We start from the raw sequence: 20,966 nt of genomic DNA on the forward strand, positions 1-20,966 counted from the left end.
TGGTAGAATGCAAAATCTGCTTACTCGCGAGTAACTGGTACTTTACTCGTGAGTAAACAGTTACTCGACGTTGGCCGAATCCGCCCTTAATGTGTTCCGTAACTATTGAGCTCAGTAAACCTACTTTAAGGTTTTTTTATGAATAAGACCGTAAAACTTTTGAACAGCTGCACCGATTTTAAGAGAGGGTAGAACCGTGGGGGTAATATTACCTATTAGTAAAAAAAAAAAACAAATAGATAATCGGTTCAGCCGTTTCGGGGCTACGCTACCATAGACAGATACACAGACACACAGACAAGTCGTGCGTGTGAGGCACTATGTGGAAATTCAGGACTCCCTCCTTCACTTGGTTGCAGCTCTGGAACGAACATTATGTTATCATCATCAGCATGAGCTCCTGAAGTTGACATAATATAGTCGAGGCTTCGCTTCATGACCCAGAGGTCCCGGGTTCGATTCCCGGGTAGGACCATCAATTTGTGTTTCTAAATTGTGGTTCTAAGTTTGGTTAGGACACAGAAGGCTGATCACCTGATGTCCGAAACAGTGAAACGATCCATGCTGTCGGATGGGCATGTAAAGCAGTCGGTCCTGCGCCTAGCTCTCTCCAGTCGTGTCGGTCAATCCGTCCCATTGGGCTATGATAGTGATGGAACAGAGAGTGCTCCTGTGTACTGCGCACACACTTGGGCACTATAATCTACTCCTGCGTAGATGGCTGATCTCAAATGAGACTGGCCGCCGTGGTCGAAATTCGGCTAGGAGGACATTAATTAATATAGTCGAGGAAAAATACCTAATGCCCTAAAACTTGAAAAACCCTTTTTTGCCAGTCAAATCGGGTCTATTTTGTTCATTTTGTCATATTCAATGATTGTGTCATTAGTGTCCGATAAGGATATTTTGCATTGGGAAAAAGATGGGAGATATTTTTTTCTTTAACTGGTAGCTGTTAGGTAAATGGATGAAGAAGAATAAGACATACGTGAGACCATATAAATTACAAAGTTTAAATATTACTGTTGCCCTAATAAACTTTTTGTTGTTGTTATGTATTCACCGTTTTTCAGTTGCTTTAGCGTTCAGAGTCTAATTGCCAATTTCCCCATTCTCGGTTAGAGCATAACCAGGGAGTAGTGGTTAACTTTTTACACATCTATCATGAATTTTACATGGAGCTGACGTTTAATTTATAAATCAATCCCTGTCGGTTAGATAACCGACAATTGAGAAATTGGCACTAAGGGACAGTTATTTGATGCCTAGTTAACTCAACCATTGGCCAAAAATGGCAACCATTAGTTAAAATAAAGATAACAACATTTTAGAGTCACTCAAACAAGAACCTGGGAATTTATCTACGGAATTTTTACGTTTTGTGTAGTTAAACAAAAATGCCCATCAAAAACACATTTAACTGTTTATCTCCTACTTTTGTTTACTAACTCACTAATCTATCTGTTCTAGTGATACTGGCTAAGTGTCTCCGGTCGTTACACTTATGAGTATGACGGAGAGTGGTTTGGGGTCAAAAGACAAGAGTTATCGGTATACAATGATAATAAGGAGTACCTATACTTACTGTATTTATTCAGCCTGTCACTTATAATATAAATTACAAGCTGTTCCCGCGAGCTTCGCTTCGCTTTAAAAAGTTTTCCCGTGGGTATACCGCGATAAAAAGTAGCCTATATGTTCTTTCTCAGGGTCTAGACTCTAGAGTCTAGCTAGACTATCTGTATACCAAATTTAATTCAAATCCGTTCAGTAGTATTGGCGTCATGACAGACAAACAGAAACAGTTACTTTCGCATTTATAATATTAGTTAGGATTTATTTATACCTAACTGATCATAAATATAAGGGTTTTAATTAGGTTTATTTTCATAAAATATGACGCTTACATTATTATCGTGACAAGCGATTGCGGTTACCTAGAAACATGATACAGACCACCACGACCCATCACGTCCCCACTGCTGGGGCACGGGTCTCCTTCCAATGAAGGAAGGGTTTTAGGCCTAGTCCACCACGCTGGCCTTGTGCAGGTTGGTGGACGACACCTATTTATTATAATTATTATATACATAGCTATACTTATTACTTTATACTTACCTATTGAGTTTTGTTTACTATGGAAACATTGAGACCACTAATGTTAAATTAATTTTCATTTGTATTAAACCTTTTGACTTATTGATAAGTAATTAATTGGCCTTTAGGTATTTCCATAATACACAAACACTTTAGGATTTAATTGAAATATCTAATATCGACTTCTTTATTATACCCATGTGAATGTTAAGAGGTACGATTTCCAGGGTTCGAATCCTAGGAGAGAACGACTTTTACTCATCAAAAACATATTTAAATAAATAAATTCTTTATTTAGCCAGAAAAGTATTGACAGAAAAACAATACAAAGTGGGACCTGCACTAGGAAAAACCTGTAACGCGTTTCAATTTACAACAGATTTGACAGTTTGTGATAATAATATAATATATGTAATACTGTTAACGTTATTTCATCATCATCATCAGCCAATAATCATCCACTGCTGGACATAGGCCTTTCCCAAGAAGCAGCACAACACTCGGTCCTCGGCCTTCCTCATCCATCCACTACCGGCTACCCGCCTAAGGTCATCATCACCATCACCAAAGGTTAACTGGTACAAAATGCTGCTAGCATTAAGTTCGCCTTTGTACCAATTTACTTTGTGCAATAAAAAAAATAATAATAATAATAAGGTCGTCAGTCCAGCGGGCAGGAGGGCGTCCCACGCTGCGTTAAAAAAACTAAAATATTGGTAATAAATACGGCGATTATTATAGTGCCTATGGCAAATATTCGTGAGAAGACCACTTGTGTTTGCCTTGTGTCTGGTTGTTATTTATCTAACTATACCTACTAAAAATAATAAAATATTATGTAGGTAACTAGGCAAGTAAGTACCTATGTGGGTATTTTTATAGCAACTTAATTTACAGGGTGTCTTTCAAAGTACTTACAGGAGTGACTCTGGTGCTCTTTCTGACCAACGTTATTGGATCAAGTCCAAATTTGAAGTTATTAGCATTCAATGAGTACCTACTTAGTTCAATCTTCTGTCGTAGCGCTAGTGTTACAAAAAATCATTCGCTTTTAGAGTAAATAATTGACGCTTTGCCTGCCGTCCTGCCAGTGATGACGTATGGTGCAGAGACGTGGACACTGACGGTAGGACTGGTCCACCGATTTAAAGTCGCTCAGCGTGCTATGGAGAGAGCTATGCTTGGGGTTTCTCTGATGGATCGTATCAGAAATGAGGTTATCCGTCAGAGGACTAAGATTACCGACATAGCTGTCAAAATATGCAAGCTGAAGTGGCAGTGGGCTGGTCATATCTGCCGAAGAATCGATAACCGTTGGGGTAGACGAGTTCTCGAGTGGAGACCACGAACAGGCAAACGCAGCGTGGGACGCCCTCCTGCCCGCTGGACTGACGACCTTAGGCGGGTGGCGGGTAGTGATTGGATGAGGAAGGCCGAGGACCGAGTGTTGTGGCGCTCCTTAGGAGAGGCCTATGTCCAGCAGTGGATGATTATTGGCTGATGATGAATTGACGCTTTTGCTTTCCTCTAGACCAGTGTGCCAATCACGAATATGGTTGACTCTAGTCGATAGGTACTTCAATAGCAATTTGTATGACATCTTGTTCAGCGCCCCTGTGAATTTATTCTGAATCACCCTAGGTAGTTAACCGCTGTTACCTACAGTGCGACAAAATTATCTGTTCCGGTGAGGGCGAACTAAATTGATCCATATATCATTACTTACTGATGAATTATGTATTGATATAGATTAGGTGGGTTTATTAAAACCGCAAGAGCGAATTACCACTACAGGCAAACGTGAAATCTTATAGAATGAAGAAATATTCGACACTAGCTGTTCCCGCGCGCTTCGCTTCGCCTTAAAAAATTTTCCCGTAGGAATTCCGGGATAAAAAGTAGCCTATGTTCATTCCCAGGGTCTAGACCGTATGTATACCAAATTTCATTCAAATTCGTTCAGTAGTTTTGGCGTGAAAGAGTAACAGACAGACAGACAGACAGACAGACACAGTTACTTTCGCATTTATAATATTAGTTAGGATTTACGTGAGCTTTCACCGGAACAGATAAGTTTGTGGCACTCTATGTCAAATAACTTACATCATAAGGGCACTGTCTCTGGTCGAAGGGTGACGCTGAGACGACCGCCACACACACACACAATGTTAACGCATAGAACGTTAACATTGTCAGATTCTGGAACAAAAAATCAGAAAATAAGAAGTTATAAAAATACTAGGTAGTTAGGTATAAGAGAGCTGAAGTGGGGCCTGGTACTCTGTGAATAAAAGATATTCAGGATGGTCTCCAGAGACATCCCTTTTCGGCTTACTACACTCACGAGCAATTAAATAGTTCCAGCCAGAGAATCGAACCCGCGACCTTAGGGTCAATTCAGACGTACCACAACCACACCACAACCACGCGGTGTGGTCGGGCGTATATTTTGTATTGACAATGAATAATCCAATTCACACGTGCCACATTTTGCCGTTGTTATCGACCACCTGTGTAATACGACCACATCGCAACCACATCGCAACGGCAACGCCGCCACGCGGCGGTGGCACCGCGGCCACCTCCTCTCCCTATTAAATGCATACGACGACGTGGTTACCACATCGCAACGACAGCGACAACGCAACCACATCGACATTTTGTCGCTGCCACAACGCAACTGCAAAAAGCCGCTGTCACACAATTCACACGTAACCACAGCTTGACCACATTTTGTCGCTGCGACGTGGTGTGGTTGTGGTACGTGTGAATTGACGCTAGACACAGCAATCACAGTCACTAACCATTACACCACTCGGTTGTCTAAAGTAAGACGTGGTAAGACTAAAGTATTTAGCTAAACTAGTCCATTACTACAATTGATACAGTTTGAAGTCACAAAGCTCTTGGTAGCCTGCCAAGATATACTTTAGGATCTTCAATAAGGCTTATAGAGCAAACAGGTACTTGACTAGGGTTGTCACAGCTGCCTATTTCTTTAAATATAGCTTGGTCTTGCTTAGTGCTTTGACGGAAGGCCTAAAGACAGGGCTTTGATTCCCGGTACAGGGAATGTATTTCTTTAAACATGTTATAATGTAGGTATATTATTTAAGTAGTTACTATCGGGTAAATTTAGCGCTCTGTACAAACGTAAATGGTTTGTTCAAAATTGGCTGTGAACAATGATTATACCTAAGTATATATCATATAATTTATAAAATTATGCGTCTTTTACATATTAGCAATTAAAATTGACGGCGTCTTATTCAGATAATACTTATTCACTATTCCACCCTGTCCCAATAACTGTGGTTGCCTATCAACAACCTAAATTCTATTTTACAATTTATTCCACATACTGAAGGATGTATCAAATTATCAGAAATAAATGAATTAAATTCAATCAAAAACTCCTGTAGTGTCACCCCTACCTCACATTTAGTGTCCGAGGTACATTTTTCCCGTCTGTTCCTAACTGTCAGTTAACTGTCGATCGTTTCTTTAAGGATGCATTATCGGGACCGGACTTCACCGGACCCGCGTTTCTAGGAATCCATCTGTGGCCCGGTATTCTCTGACTGACGGTTTATAGCTGATAAGAGCTCTATTTGTCTTTATTACAGGGTTTTAGAAAATTTACAAGTATAGTGCGACAAACTTATCTGTTCCGGTGAAAGCTAACTAAATTGATCCATATCTCATTATTTACTAATGAATTATATATTGATATAGATTAGATGGGTTTATTGAAACCACAAGAGTGAATTACCACTACTGGCAAACTTAAAATCTTATAGAATGAAGAAATATTACACATTTACATGAACTGTCACCGGAACAGATAAGTTTGTGGCACTGTACCTAATGTTGACGGCAACACAAGTCTATTTTTAATTATTGCTTATGGTCACTTCCGTATTCTATTCTGTTACAATAAATCTGCTGGTGAGGCAGGCTGGTGGTCCGTTGGTGAGGCAACAATCGAAGTTGTGCAAGAATATGTCTACCTCGGGCAGACTATTCGGCTAGGCAGAAGCAACTTCGACAAGGAGGCTGCAAGGCGCATCCAACTGGGTTGGGCTGCATTCGGGAAACTTCGTCACATATTCTCCTCGGCCATTCCTCAGAGCCTGAAGACAAAAGTCTTCAACCAGTGCGTCCTGCCAGTGATGACGTATGGTGCAGAGACGTGGACACTGACGGTAGGACTGGTCCACCGATTTAAAGTCGCTCAGCGTGCTATGGAGAGAGCTATGCTTGGGGTTTCTCTGATGGATCGTATCAGAAATGAGGTTATCCGTCAGAGGACTAAGGTTACCGACATAGCTGTCAAAATATGCAAGCTGAAGTGGCAGTAGGCTGGTCATATCTGCCGAAGAACCGATAACCGTTGGGATAGACGAGTTCTCGAGTGGAGACCACGAACAGGCAAACGCAGCGTGGGACGCCCTCCTGCCCGCTGGACTGACGACCTTAGGCGGAGGACCGAGTGTTGTGGCGCTCCTTGGGAGAGGCCTATGTCCAGCAGTGGATTATTATTGGCTGATGATGAAATCTGCTGTAGGTACGGTGCTCTTGTGTTGTGATAAAATAAAATACTGTCTCACTGTGAAACTTTGGTTTTAATCAAGAAGACCTACCAGCCCAACCTACAGTCAAAACAAACACCTAAAATTGGTGATTGTACCTACTGCAACTTCCTTTCTTGTTGTGTACAAATAAGTAATACTCTATTTATTTATCTATCTAAAGTAAAGTAAGAGTTCATTCTGAATAACTTAAGTATGTTCCACGACTTTGTCTAATTCTTACTACTTACTATTAAGTATACCCTGTATATTTTACTCCATAGAATGAAGACAATGGATTATCAATCTTATGCCCAGTTTCTCACGTGTTAATGTCAAGTTAAGCACTCAATATGCAACGAATTAATTGGCTTTACATCTTAATCATAACAGCTAAACCTAATCGTACATACATAATATACAATCGTTGCACGATACATAAATATGTATGACTGTTTTTTTCTTTAAACTGATTTAACACTATAATTTACGAGTACGAGTAGATAACTAATAGAAGCATTTAACTATAAAAACGGACATTCTCTGATTAAGTGGCTACACATATTTTTACAAAAAATACCTGAAAATCCAGCTGGAGTTAAGTAGGTAACTTATAAATAAATCTACTTTTAAATGCTTCCTCATAAATTCGTAATATAGACAGAATAGCGTGTCTAACTTTACATACATTATGTACAGTCATAAAAAATCTCAACAATAAGTAACTTTTGGTGCTTCAAAAGCCGTTAAAAATAAGCCAGATTATGTGTCTTTTTATGTATTTCCTCAAGTAAATCAAGAGTAAATAGCATAATTGTGTAGCTGTCCAAACGGGCCTATTATATTTCGACGACTGTAGGTACAAAAATATACTGGTAGGCAGGTAAGTATGCTACACTGAAACCTGGACAAGTAGACCTTCAAGGGACATGGGGAGGGCATATCCAGGTTTATTTATTACGTACTAGTTGTTCCCGCGAGCTTCGCTTCGCCTTAAAAAGTGGGTTTCCCGTGGGAATTCCGGGATAAAAAGTAGCCTATGTTCTTTCTCAGGGTCTAGACCATATGTATACTAAATTTCATTCAAATCCGTTCAGTAGTTTTGGCGTGAAAGAGTAAGAGACATACAGACACAGTTACTTTCGCATTTATAGTTTTATAAATAGTTACTTAGCTGACTCCAGAGGTAAGGCGAGCTATAAATTTGGGTATTTCTTAAAAAAAACAAAAAAAAAATATTTTTTTAAAACTTTTTTTTTATATTTTTTTATTAATGTTATTGGAAAGTGTATTGAAAATAATGAATTTTAATATCTTCAATCAAGCTTAACAGGCTTTGCAAGGGGTAGAAAATGAGGTGTGAAAGTATGGTTGTGACAAATTAAATTCCTTGTTTAAAATTCGACTTTATGACTGAATGGCGTAAATCTCATTTTCAATATTCCAAATCAAAGTTTTCACAGAAATAAAATTAAAGTTTGTGCCTTCAGAATAACTATATATTTTTTTATAAGGTAGTTACGTCACATCCATGTTCGACATGGATGTGACATGTTAAAACATGGCACGACCATGGCCTCAGAAAGCTATGGCTGTGACTGCCATGGTTGTGACATTTTCGCACCGTGCCTGACATTATTTTAAAATTCGTCATTATTTTTGCAATTTGTTACTTTTATCTGTAAGTACATTGTTTAAGTTATAAATTACGAAAAACAAACTGACAATACAGTTGAGCTTACCTTATATAACTTGAACACGGTCTGGACAGGTTCAGAGTGTTAATTTATAAAATAAAACATAAAAAATATTATTAATTTACACCCCACCATTCATGCCGGCCAAGAAAGGGTAGGTCAAACAGTGTTGATATAGCAGAAAAATATATAGTTATAGCAGATACATGTCGCCAAGTTCTACCCTTTTTTCAAGTGTAAATATTTTGAGCCACGGCTGTGACAAAAAAACATCGGACAAACTTTACGAAAGGTTATGGTTTAAACTTACTTAGCTAAACAACATGAAATATATGTATTGTGATAAGTTAATTACATATAAAATGATTATATAATGTTTTTTTGTCTGAAAAAGCACCAATTAATTCCAGAAAAATATTTTGTTGAGTAATTCGGTGAGCGGACATCGCACGGCTGTGACATTTTGGGGGGGATATTGAAATCTATAAATACAAGGCTTATGTATTTTAATGCATAATTAACTTGCCTGTATGATAAAAAATATGATTTACTGTTTTAATTCATACCTAACAACTATGAGTGCTTCCACCTAGCCGATTCTTACGTAAGACAGTATTTTTTATAAGAATAAGAAATACCCATTTAAGAAAAAATAATAATCTTAGATATATACCGATCTATTTATTTATGTAGGTATCTATCATAGCATAGGCATTTGCTTTGTTTCCCTAAAAGTGGTAAGTAGTTAAGTACTCAGAGGGCCGGTTTCCCACTTATCCAGGTTTCACTGTAGAGGTACCTCTACCATCAAATTAAAATAAGCAGTTTAATTAGGTACGTACTAACATCTAGGTAGACACTTTATTTGATCCTCAATGCGAAAATGTCCGGGCAGTGGAATTTTATTGGTTAACTAGCTGTTCCCACGCGCTTCGCTTCGCCTTAAAAAGTTTTCCCGTGGGAATTCCGGGACAAAAAGTAGCCAATGTTCTTTCCCAGGGTCTAGACCGTGTGTATACCAAATTTCATTCAAATCCGTTTAGTAGTTTTGGCGTGAAAGAGTAACAGACAGACACAGTTACTTTCGCATTTATAATATTAGTAGGGATGATTCCATACGAAATGCCTGGAACAGCCTATTTACCTACGTATTTTTTAATGCATGGTATTTTGTAGTTTTTACCTAGGATAAGGTAGTAATAACTATGATATACATGAACACTTACCTTATAAAAGTAAATAAAAGAATTGCGCGGGCTAAAGTTTGCCTGGTAACTAATACCTGGGCCATTATTTTATTTTGGGTACAATTGGACATACTTTTACAGATATTTTTTTCAAAAATAAACTTCTTATTAATTAACCTTTTAATATTTATTTATGTTAATTAACATTTATATTATTCATTAAATACATTTGCAGCGATGTTTTCTTGCTATTTCTTAAAGTTATTGACGTTTAATCGAGGAACGATGAGAAAAAAATACTACTGCGTTACTTTCATACAAAATTATGTTTTATTGTTAGGAACATAATATTTTGGTTCGTAAACATATACCAGATAAAAAGTAAGAAAAAAAACATTAATCTAACAGTTTAAATTACAAAATATTCTCAGTTTTGTTATTCATTCTATAATAAAGTTTCCCACTGCGTTACCAATCAATAAGTTTTAATGCAATACTTTTCGAAAAAAGGACAAAATAATCATAATTTTTTGCTCAAAGTTTTAGAAATAGCTCAAAATAAGGTGAATTATAATTATTATATTTAGTTTAACATTCTTTCTAATATAGAGTAGCTAAAATGTTTGTGAATACTCTCAGGAAACGAGGGACAAATAGATAACGCTGTGGTTAATTGGTAACACAGTGGTATCTCAATCACAATCTTTATACTTTCTTCAATTAAAACTAATCATAATGTGAAAAAACTATCAAACTAAAATTAACAGAACTCTTTGTTTAATATCAAACATTAAAATCGCTGAAAATATAACAACTTAATACTAAGAAATATTTCTCATTTTTTTTGCCTATAAAGCCGTTGTTTTTCAGCCGCTGTTTACGCCATTGAGTCTGAAATGTTATACTGTAACAATATAATATGCTCAAATGTTATATTTGTACCATAAATTGAGTAACAGATACCTGAAAACTATAAGAAAAACCCCTGAGTTACTATAGCTACAACTACGTTACTGAAAAAGTAACGAAGTGTAGCGGTAACGCAGTTGTAAAACAATAACCTATTTGAAGTTAGTACTTAAATGAATACACATACATGGGATATCAAAATGCCCTAATAATTGTTACTAATTATTACATATATTGCATGAAATAAAATAATAAATATCTATAAAACTCACCGTATGTCGCCGGTAACTCAGTGGCGTCACAATAAATACACGCGCTTCTCTCCAGGACTCTCATCCGAAAGACTTGGTCATTTTATCCGTCCCGCTCTCCTTCCTGCACTCCGATACAAATACACAGCCATTCAAATGATCTTAGGTGTAAGAAAGTGAAAACAAGTTTATTTATGATTGAATTTCCTAGGGTAACCTAGTGTAGGTGTATTTTTGCTTACGCTTGGGGACTCGGCCAGGAATATTAATTGTCCCATAATATGTTCATATAAAATCATGAATATTACCGTGAAGTAAAGTTTAAATAATGACATATTCGTTATAATATTCAAAAAAATTGTTTCCATTATATTTTTTTACACACGTTGTGCTTGTTTCATATGACTCGCTACGAGGGACAGACAATTTTTGTATGAAAAACAATTGCGTTACCAAAAACAACAACAGAGTTACCGTAATTTGTAAATAAATAAAGTATTTTACATAAATTCATTATATTTTCTGTGACCGGTGTCTTATTTAATTGCTACAGACGGTAGCTACATTCCTGAATTTCATTATTTAATTTTTAAAAAATGTTTCTTTGTAGGGGACCGATAATGGTCCCTAAAATAAAATAATGGCCCACCTAAGTTTTGATAGGGCAATAATAATATTATAGTTAGTTGACTATATGAAATAATGGGCAGCTTTCATCAACGCCAGGCATATCGACAGGTATTGTTTGGTCAGCATTTAAATCTAAAAATACCACGCTAATTTTCGACAACAAAGTCTTTTCAGGCACAATGTTCATGTCAATTAAATAATTGCCCCCATCGTACATAATAAAAATTGCATTTTATGAAAATAATTTCATATTTCAATTTCTGAAACTAGACAGTACTTTGAGTAGAATAAATTTACTTACATTAAAGGGTACTCCGATTGTGAAAAACTGTTTCGCATTACGATTTTAAATACGAAATTTTAACTTGATTCGCGTGCACCCTCCTCCACTCACAAAATGTCACTGATTCACAGAACAGATTTCTCTAATATCGATGCTTTGAAGTTTGACATTGACATGCATTTGACAGATTACAATGAAGGGCATTCTGTGAAAGTTTATCATATTGTTTCAGAATAATAACGTAACCTCTTCCTTTTTAAGACAATTTCACACTCTTGAATTTAAGGACTGCCGTGAGAGGAAGTCAGAGGGCCTATACCTGGATCTTTTATTCGACGGAATTCTGACATTTCAAAAGTGATGCTACTTAAAAAGCTCTTAACCGAAAAAAGGAAAAATTTGGATCCATTTCTGGGCAATAAAAAAATAAAATGACAGATAATGTATGGAATTCATATTAATTACTTTATTTTATTCTTTAGCTGGCATCACTTCCTACTAAATTCAGGGATAGTAAACCTTTTTAATCGATTTCAAAAAAAGATTCTTTATTCGGTACATACTTGGATGTACTTATGTAAGATTATTGGGACTGCACAACAAACAAATATACTTGCAAAATTTTATAGATGTGTGTATGTTTATAATGTTTGTCCACGCATATCTCCGAAACGTTTCAACCAATTGTCACTATTAATTTTTTTAATGGCTTACATTGAGCAGTCTAAGTATCATCATAATCGGTTAGTATTAATAATGATAAGATATTCTATTCTATTCTCTTTGGGGATGTAAGTACCTGCACCTGGCTCTCTCGAGTGGAACCTTTGTGCATATCCCCAAGGTCTAAACTGCCTTCCTAAGCTTGGACCATTTCCCACCACGCTCGTTCACATAATTATCTAGATGTGCTAAATCTAGATATGCAGGTTTCGTCACGATGTTTTCCTTCACCGTAAGAGCGCTTACCCGACAGAGCTACCACCGCTCTTATTATTTTTTAATAATCGATTAGATATTTCAATAATCAATTATATATTTTCTTTATTTATTAATTTATACTTTAATTAAGTATATTATTTTTGTGATGTAAAGGGACGTAATTATTACTCACCGTAGGTATATCCCCTTTTAATTTGGAGCGCCGCACTTAATAAAATGCATAGGTCTGTACATTCACTAACAAATATAATGTATAGAGTAGTTTAGACTTAGATGCTCAGGGGTGTCACTCTCTAAATCGACGAACGAACGAACAAGAATTGTCACGCAATCGGCACGCTTGATACAACGAGATAGAGCCGAGCTCTTGTTCGTTCGTTCGTTTGATTTTGGTAGTGACCCTCTAGACTCGTATTGAAAAAAGGGCTCAGCCAAAAAAGGTTTGTGATCTCTGACATGTCAAAAGTAGATAACTGTCAGAATTCCGTCGAATAAAAGATCCAGGTATAGTTTAGGTTTTTCTCAATCGATCGAGCCGTGGAAATTTACGCACATTTGTGTGGCGCGCGCGGAGCTAGTGCAGCGCTTGTACCGCTAGATGGCAGCTCTCACCCTATCTCAAAAGAAACAAATCGATATCGGGTGATGGAGCTATGGAGTATACTATTCTATGCGATCGTTTTGAGGGAATCTTCACATTTACATATATTATGGGATTCATAAGTGGCAGTCATTTTGGCTACATTGTAGAGTAATTATCCCAAGAAAACCCACCCAACCTCATCAACAATCAACTTGTAAATAAAACAGCACAAATAACCTTAACAATAATATATTAAACATAACGTAGTCTAGTCCGCCTTCACCTTGCTGGCGGGCGCGTCGTCGTGCCCATCCTGCTTGCGTTTACGGTTTTGGTAGTTGCCTTTACCTGGAACAATGGTGCAATTTATTAAATAACGCACTGGTTTACCGTACAGTAAAAAATGGGAGTTTTTTTTTCTAACCGCCAGAGAAAGCTTATAATTACTAGCGTAAGGACAGAGCCAACTGCTCAAGAAAATGGCACCCTCGCGCTGGTCCCAAATTTTCATACATCTGTTATAATTTGATAATTTTCATCATGAAATCATTGAGTACAACATGGATTCATATCCATATTCAACAGCGCTAACCTAACAGCCAAAACCTGGTCAACGTATATCTACTTTTACTCAATAAACATAAACTTGTCCTTTCACCGCAAGCGAAAAAGCTCATTTACAACCTGTAAGTATAGTTTATCTATATGCATAGGTTATATTTAGTTACTCACCTCTGTAGTTCCCCTTGCCCCCCCTATTCTGGTACTTGTTGTTCCGCTGGTTCTTCCTCCGCTTGCTCATCTCGTCCACGGTGCGCTGCAGGTACTCCGTCTCCTCGTCCCCCTCGAGCACGGTGAACAGCACCTCGGAGTCCCCGATCTTGAGCTTGCCGTCTGTTAGTTTTGAGTGGAGCTCCTGTTGGCATGGAATAATGTAATTAATAAGCTGTTCACGAAAGGTTTGCTTCATAGAATGTGCTATGTTTTGGATTGCTTCATCGTAAATCTATGTTTGCATGGTGTTACAAACGACTAAGCCATGGGTATTAAAGAGCTTACGTGTAATATGGCATGGCTTTTGACTAATTTTGAACTTAATTAAAACTATTTAACATATTCTGCTTTAGCGAAGGTCACAATAGTTACCTTAGCAGAGTCCTCTTTGGTCAGTCGCACCCATCCATCTTTGTCGCCAACTTTGAAGTCGATGTATGCCACTTCTGCGCCTGAAATGCAAAATACATATTGTTTTAGGCAAAATTATTATTATTTGTGTCTATCTTGAGTTACATTATGAGAAATAGATAACTTCGTGCGCGCTTGGTTCAATTCCAAACTTGGTTCAACTGCAATTACTGTATGCCTTTGTGTGTGTGTGACACGCAAGTGACTCACCCAGTGGTTCCAACGCCGACTTGACATCCTCCCTGGTGGTCTTGTCGTGGCACTATGTGTGTGTATGTATGAGAACGTATGTGTGACTCGTAAGTGACTCACCCAGTGGCTCCAGCGCTCACTTCAAATCCTCTCTGATGGTCTTGTCGTGGCACTCTATGTCTGTATGTGTGCATATGTGTAAGTGACTAGCAAGTGACTCACCCAGTGGTTCCAGCGCTGACTTGACATCTTCTCTGGTGGTCTTGTCAAGGCACTCAATGTCTGCATGTGTGCATATATGTGTAAGTGACTCGCAAGTGACCTCACCTAGAGGTTCTAACATTGACTTGACTTTCCTTACGGCACTTTGGTGTCTGTTTTTGTGCATTTGTGTAAGTGATTCGTAAGTGACTCACCAAGTGGTCCTAACTTCTAACTTGACATCTTCTCTGGTGGTCTTGTTGTGGCACTCAATGTCTGTATGTGTGTATATGTGTAAGTGACTAGCAAGTGACTCACCTAGTGGTTCTAACACTGACTTGACATCCTTACGGCACTTGGTACTATCGACCTGTTTAAACTGCAATTGCTGTACACATATAAATATATGTGTGTGTGTGTGGGTGTGTGTGTGTGACTAGCAAGTGACTCACCCAGTGGTTCTAACGCCGACTTGACATCCTCTCTGGTGGTCTTGTCGTGGCACTCTGTGTGTGTATGTATGTTATTCGCAAGTGACTCACCCAGTGGCTCCAGCGCTGACTTGACATCTTCTCTGGTGGTCTTGTCGTGGCACTCAATGCCTGTATGTATGCATATATGTAAGTGACTAGCAAATGACTCACCCAGTGGTTCTAACGCCGACTTGACATCCTCCCTGGTAGTCTTGTCGAGGCATTCAATGTCTGTATCATATGTATGTATATGTGTGACTAGCAAGTGACTCACCCAGTGGTTCCAACGCCGACTTGACATCTTCCCTGGTGGTCTTGTCGAGGCATTCAATGTCTGTATCATATGTATGTATATGTGTGACTCGCAAGTGACTCACCCAGCGGCTCCAGCGCCGACTTGACATCCTCTCTGGTAGTCTTGTCGTGGCACTCGGAGAACTTGAGCACGGTCCCTGTCGGGAGCTTGATCTCGTGCTTGTCTTCTTGTTTAGACTGGAATGGGAAGAGGATAACGTAAGATAAGTAAATAAATATGGACATAAATGTACGGAGGCTATTGAAAGAGCCTTCTATTCTTTTCTCTGTGGGGGTGTAAGTAATGAAGGAAGGGTTTAGGCCTAGTCCACCACGCTCTGGCCTAGTGCGGGTTGGTGGACCCCAACACAAGCAAGCTTGTGCTGAGAGAGTTGTCGGGTAAGTGGGCAACCCGACTGCCAGATGTTTTCAAGCCGCCCGAAGGCTTCTGACTAGGCTTAACGACTGTTGCCGAAGCAGCGATCAGTTACGATCACTGAAGCCGAAGCCCATTCGACTACGGACGCTTCGCGACCTATCACGTGACTTCACATAAAAACCTCTGACTACCCCGTCAGGGATTACAGTCGTGGGCATTATTTATTGAACTTATTAAATTCTAAGGTCGTTACCTCTCCGTCTTTCCCCTTCTTGTCCTTCTTCTCCTTCCTCGCCAGGTACTCCTGCTGCTTCTCCTGCAGGTACTCGTCTTGGGGGCGCAGGATCAGCTCGGTCTCCTTGTACTTGAGGTCTTTGAGGGTCAGGAACTTTTGTGCCTGGAAAGGATGGATGGATGGATTGTTTATTTGTACACACAACGGGAAGGTAATAGCATGTACAATTTTACATTGTACATAAATAAAGCTCATTTCGTATATTATAGATATTTCGGATTATTTTACTTCAAAAAACCACATTATGTATTTATTTTAGGACGGATTTTTTATAGTTGCCTGAATAGTCAGAGCAATAAAATTGTTGCTGTTACTGTCTATTACAAACATTCACATGTGAGAGCATGAAAACTATTATTCAGATAACTTTTATCTAATCATTCATAAATCAGCCTCTATAGAGTCCACAGTGACAAACGCTACCGGTATTCCAACAACAAACCCTAACCTCGCTAACAAAGTCAACTCCTAAACCAAACTCAATCTCCCTAAAATCTCCCGCATACCTCCTCAACAGACAGAATCTACAAAAATCTCCACCTCTAAAACAAATGAAACCTAAGAACACGAGACAAAGTGATCCTAAGAAATGGATCCTTAAAAATAATCTCCAAAACACCTCCGCTTACCTCCTCAACCAGCTTGAACGTGGCGAACGCGGATCCCTTGAACTCCCTCTCCTTGCTGGCGCGGTCCAGGCACCTCCTCATCACCACGTTCTCCACGTCTCCGTGCGGCTTGAAGTACGAGAGCATGGAGACTAGCGGAGCGCCGTTAGGGAGAGGTTATTGTAGTGATTTTGACTGATATAAGCTACTTTTTGTGTCCTAGCATTGGTATAGGTAGTAACTTACTGCAACCGCTACATGGGTTTGTTCATCGATGTCGATAAACTGGTTAAATTAGCGTTCCATCAATCACAGCGTCGTATTTATAGTGAATCGACTGCTATTTTTTATATCCTAGCATTGGAATAGGTAGTAACTTACTGCAACCGCTACATGGGTTCGTTATCGACGTCGATAAACAACACACAACGCCGTATTTATGGCGAATCGCGATATAGTAACGTTTATCTACGTCGATATGAAACCTGTCTAGCGGCAGCTAGTAACCAACCTACAAATTTTCGCCTAAATATCTCTCCAACCTACAAATGACCACCGCAATTTTCAAAATATCTCCATAACCTCCTGAAAAACACCTCCATCCACTCTCCAACCTCCATCTTTAAGACACTAAAATCTCCAAAACACCTCCCTATATAGTTATTAAACACCTTCCAAAATCTCCGCTTACCTCCTCAGCCAGCTTGAACGTGGCGAACTCGGATCCCTTGAGCTTCCTCTCCTTGCTGGCGCGGTCCAGGCACCTCCTCATCACCACGTTCTCCACGTCTCCGTGCGGCTTGAAGTGCGAGAGCATGGAGACTAGCGGAGCGCCGTTAGGGAGAGGTTATTGTAGTGATTTAGACTGACATAGGCTACTTTTTGTGTCCTAGCATTGGAATAGGTAGTAACTTACTGCGGCCAATACACAGGTTTGTGTGTTTTTAAATCCTAGCATTGGAATAGGTAGTAACATACTGCAACCGCTACATGGGTTCGTTATCGACGTCGATAAACTGGTATAATGCGCGTTCCACCAATCACAGCGTCGTGTTTATAGCGAATGGCGATATAGTGTTGTTTATCTACATCGATAATGAACCTGTGTAGCGGCAGCTGGAAGCTTGCAGACTAAATCTCGACCTCCAAACCATGATAATCTTCAAAATATCTACCCAACCGACAAATTATCTCCTTGATCTCGCAATCTCCATCTTTAAGACACTGAAACACCTCCAAAATCACTAAAAAAACCTCCAAAATCTCCGCTTACCTCCTCAACCACCTTGAATGTGGCGAACACGGATCCCTTGAACTTCCTCTCCTTGCTGGCGCGGTCCAGGTACCTCCTCATCACCACGTTTTCCACGTCTCCATGGGTCTTGAAGTACGAGAGCATCTCGTCGAGGGTGGCGTCTTTGGGGAAACCCTGGGGATGGAGAAGAGTGTGAAATTAGATTAAAATGTTTGACTCAATCTGCTGCACGGGATCATTTTCAAACGTAACTAAACACCGCAATTCGCGATAAATATGGCGCTGTGATTGGTGGATTGCTATGAACTGTGTGCGCTGTTTATCGACATCGATAAGAACGGTTCTACCTTTTTTGGCATAAGATTTATTTGCCTAATCTCGTATTGCATAGTAACGTTTGGTCAAAGTCTCGTTACGCCGAAAATCGTATGGCATAAATCTCGTTTAGTAAAAAGTTATTTCGCATAACATTGTTTACCCTAATAATGGTATGGCCAAATCTTGAATAGCCTAATAATGCTATGGCATAGGTTTATACAAAGTAATAATATTCGTTTGGCTTTAACTTTGACGGAGCGTCTCCCTACATAGCGCAAACTGGTGCCTTGTATTGTTTCCGCTGTTTGGAAAACGCTCCGCCCCGCGCTACGTGTATGTACGGTCACATGCAGAGAAACCTGACCCCCCTCCCATAGTAGCAATGCTTCTAAGAGGGGTCAGATTTATCTGCCTCATACTGTACCTTGACATAGACGGTGCGTGTCATGAGTTCCTTCCGTCTCTCCTCCGTCATCTCGGGCACCAGCAACTCCGGGTTACGACGCACCTTCTTGTTGTCTTCTGATACCTGTGGAAGACCAGGTGGTGTTAGTATTACTAGGTGGGATAACTGAGTTCTTAAGTGGAGATCATGAAAAGGCAAGTGTAGAACAGGCATCCACCCGTACTATTGGACTGACAGCCTTAGATAGGTAGCTAGTAGTGGCTGGATGAGGAATACCATGGACAAAGTGTTGTGGCGGTCTTTGTGAGAGGTCTATATCCATCAGAGGATAACTAATTAACTATGTGCTACTGTAGTATTTCTATATAACCAGAATATTGTCTTGCAATAAGCTGGCAGTTTTGATTACATTGCTCTGTGTCTGGTTTACAGATGTGCATCAATATGTGATACAATCCCATAGGCAGACAAAATACACGTCCACAAACTGTATTATATTTCTTAATTTTTGCACTGTTCAACTATTGTATGAGGCCAAAACATAGTAACACAACTAGTCTTAAATCAAACATCCATATTTTTTCAGCATCTGTTCACAAACTTTGTCAGTTGTGTATTTATTTATTTAGTTCATCTAAATGTGCAGCAGAGCTGCAGGACTTATACAGGACAATATTTTGGATGTACACTTTAGCCAAAGACACCATGTATTAAGAATTTAGGGTATCATGTCTTTATTATTAAACCATTTCAATAATTTCACAAACATTACCTCAAGCAATCCCGACGTAGCTTTGTTCAAAGCATTAGCAATGACCTCCAGGTCAGTGGTGAGCTTGGCGAGGCGGTTGAACCGAGTCAGCACGTCGAGGGGCACCCACCCGTCGTCCAGCTTCACCTGCTCGCGGAGGAACTTGTCTCGGGGGAGGTTGGCGTCACCTGGAATTGGTTAAGTTGGTGTTGTGGAATATGCGTAGGTACAAGTGTAATATGTACTTGGTTGTGTTGTGTGAATTTTAATGTCTGCAGGTTTGACCTATCACAGTATGTACCATATTGATAGTTAATCGTGAAGGACACATGCAGCAGCCGCAGAATAGTCAGGAATGAATATCAAACCTATTTACAGTGGTCATAGTATGTGAACTTTTAATTTTATTTGAGTCAAATTTGCAACTACAATTTTTTTTTTATTTTGGTTGTTGCATTACTTCCTTTAACTTCTGTATAGTACGATACGAGTGTGTAAGCCGTTAACCTAACACCACTCTATCCAGATTCAGTCTAGCATTCTGTTTGTTTACGAAAGCAAAAAGGTTAGAGGTTAGAATGAGGTCTTACCGAAGTAATACTCGACTTGTCTGATGATGGAGCTCTCCAATGCAGTCTCCTCTTCCACGTTGTTGGCTGCCTCGTTCTCCTCTCCATTCTTGCTTTCTGTGGCGACTTCTTTTTCCGTCATTTCGAAAACCTGTAACGAAAACCGGGAATGTTGAGAAATTGAGTTTTCGTTCGATTATTACAAGTAAATACCGTAAGGTATGTTTATATACTTACTGTTTTTGGCAAATGGAATGGAAAATCAACACGTGATACCACACTTGTATTGGTTTTGAATTAAAAAGACGCTTGTAGACCACGAAACACGTGTTTACTTTCGTCGGTGGTGCGGTGAATAGCACACAGATAATGACAGTTGACAGTTTAACAGCTCACAGATTAAAATTCACAGACAACATGTCATGCAAGTGCTGTAGTATTATCGATCGAGAATCGATTATTTGCATGACGCTAATAAGTGGTATGACAATAAATGCTGCCTCCACACACATCGTCACCATTCCATCACATTATTACCGTTAAAATTTATGTAGGTAACAATATAATTTACTGAAGGAGTAATAAAATTATAAAATTATAAATAATTATAAATATTGTAATATAATCCAGTGTTATTTTTACTAAACATTTCTTGCTGTATAAAAAATTGTTACAAAATGATTAATTATTGATAAAAAATAAATGCTTTTTTTGTAGAAAGTATATAAATTGTAGGGTAGTATAGTACCTATTGATTAGCACCATTTTAAAAGTAGGTTATTATGTTATATTACTTATTATACTTTGTAGGTACGCAACACAGAATAATAAAATGTATTACTTTAATTTTAATTTCAGTTTTACACAATAGGATTTCAGTGTTACACAAT

At 38.8% G+C, this 20,966-nt stretch overlaps 1 protein-coding gene and 1 long non-coding RNA gene across 2 annotated transcripts; both read right to left on the reverse strand.

Annotated features, from left to right (window-relative positions):
- Positions 1 to 301: 301 nt before the first annotated feature.
- LOC125488585 lies at positions 302 to 11,769 on the reverse strand. The gene is made up of 3 exons (XR_007266757.1): positions 11,644 to 11,769; positions 4,201 to 4,296; positions 302 to 361 (listed from the first exon to the last, which is right to left on the reverse strand). It is a non-coding gene; the product is annotated as an uncharacterized LOC125488585 (long non-coding RNA).
- Positions 11,770 to 13,383: 1,614 nt separating this feature from the next.
- Positions 13,384 to 20,452, reverse strand: LOC105392926 (la protein homolog). Its single transcript, XM_038116676.2, has 10 exons — positions 20,314 to 20,452; positions 20,098 to 20,227; positions 19,529 to 19,695; positions 18,775 to 18,879; positions 18,051 to 18,206; positions 16,128 to 16,271; positions 15,579 to 15,693; positions 14,297 to 14,376; positions 13,883 to 14,066; positions 13,384 to 13,498 (listed from the first exon to the last, which is right to left on the reverse strand). Exons 2-10 carry the CDS (start codon positions 20,216 to 20,218, stop codon positions 13,419 to 13,421), a joined length of 1,152 nt encoding a protein of 383 aa, XP_037972604.2. The 5' UTR covers positions 20,219 to 20,227; positions 20,314 to 20,452; the 3' UTR covers positions 13,384 to 13,418.
- Positions 20,453 to 20,966: the final 514 nt, after the last annotated feature.

This window comes from Plutella xylostella, chromosome 11 (genome assembly GCF_932276165.1).
Source record: "Plutella xylostella chromosome 11, ilPluXylo3.1, whole genome shotgun sequence".
NCBI lineage: Eukaryota > Metazoa > Arthropoda > Insecta > Lepidoptera > Plutellidae > Plutella > Plutella xylostella.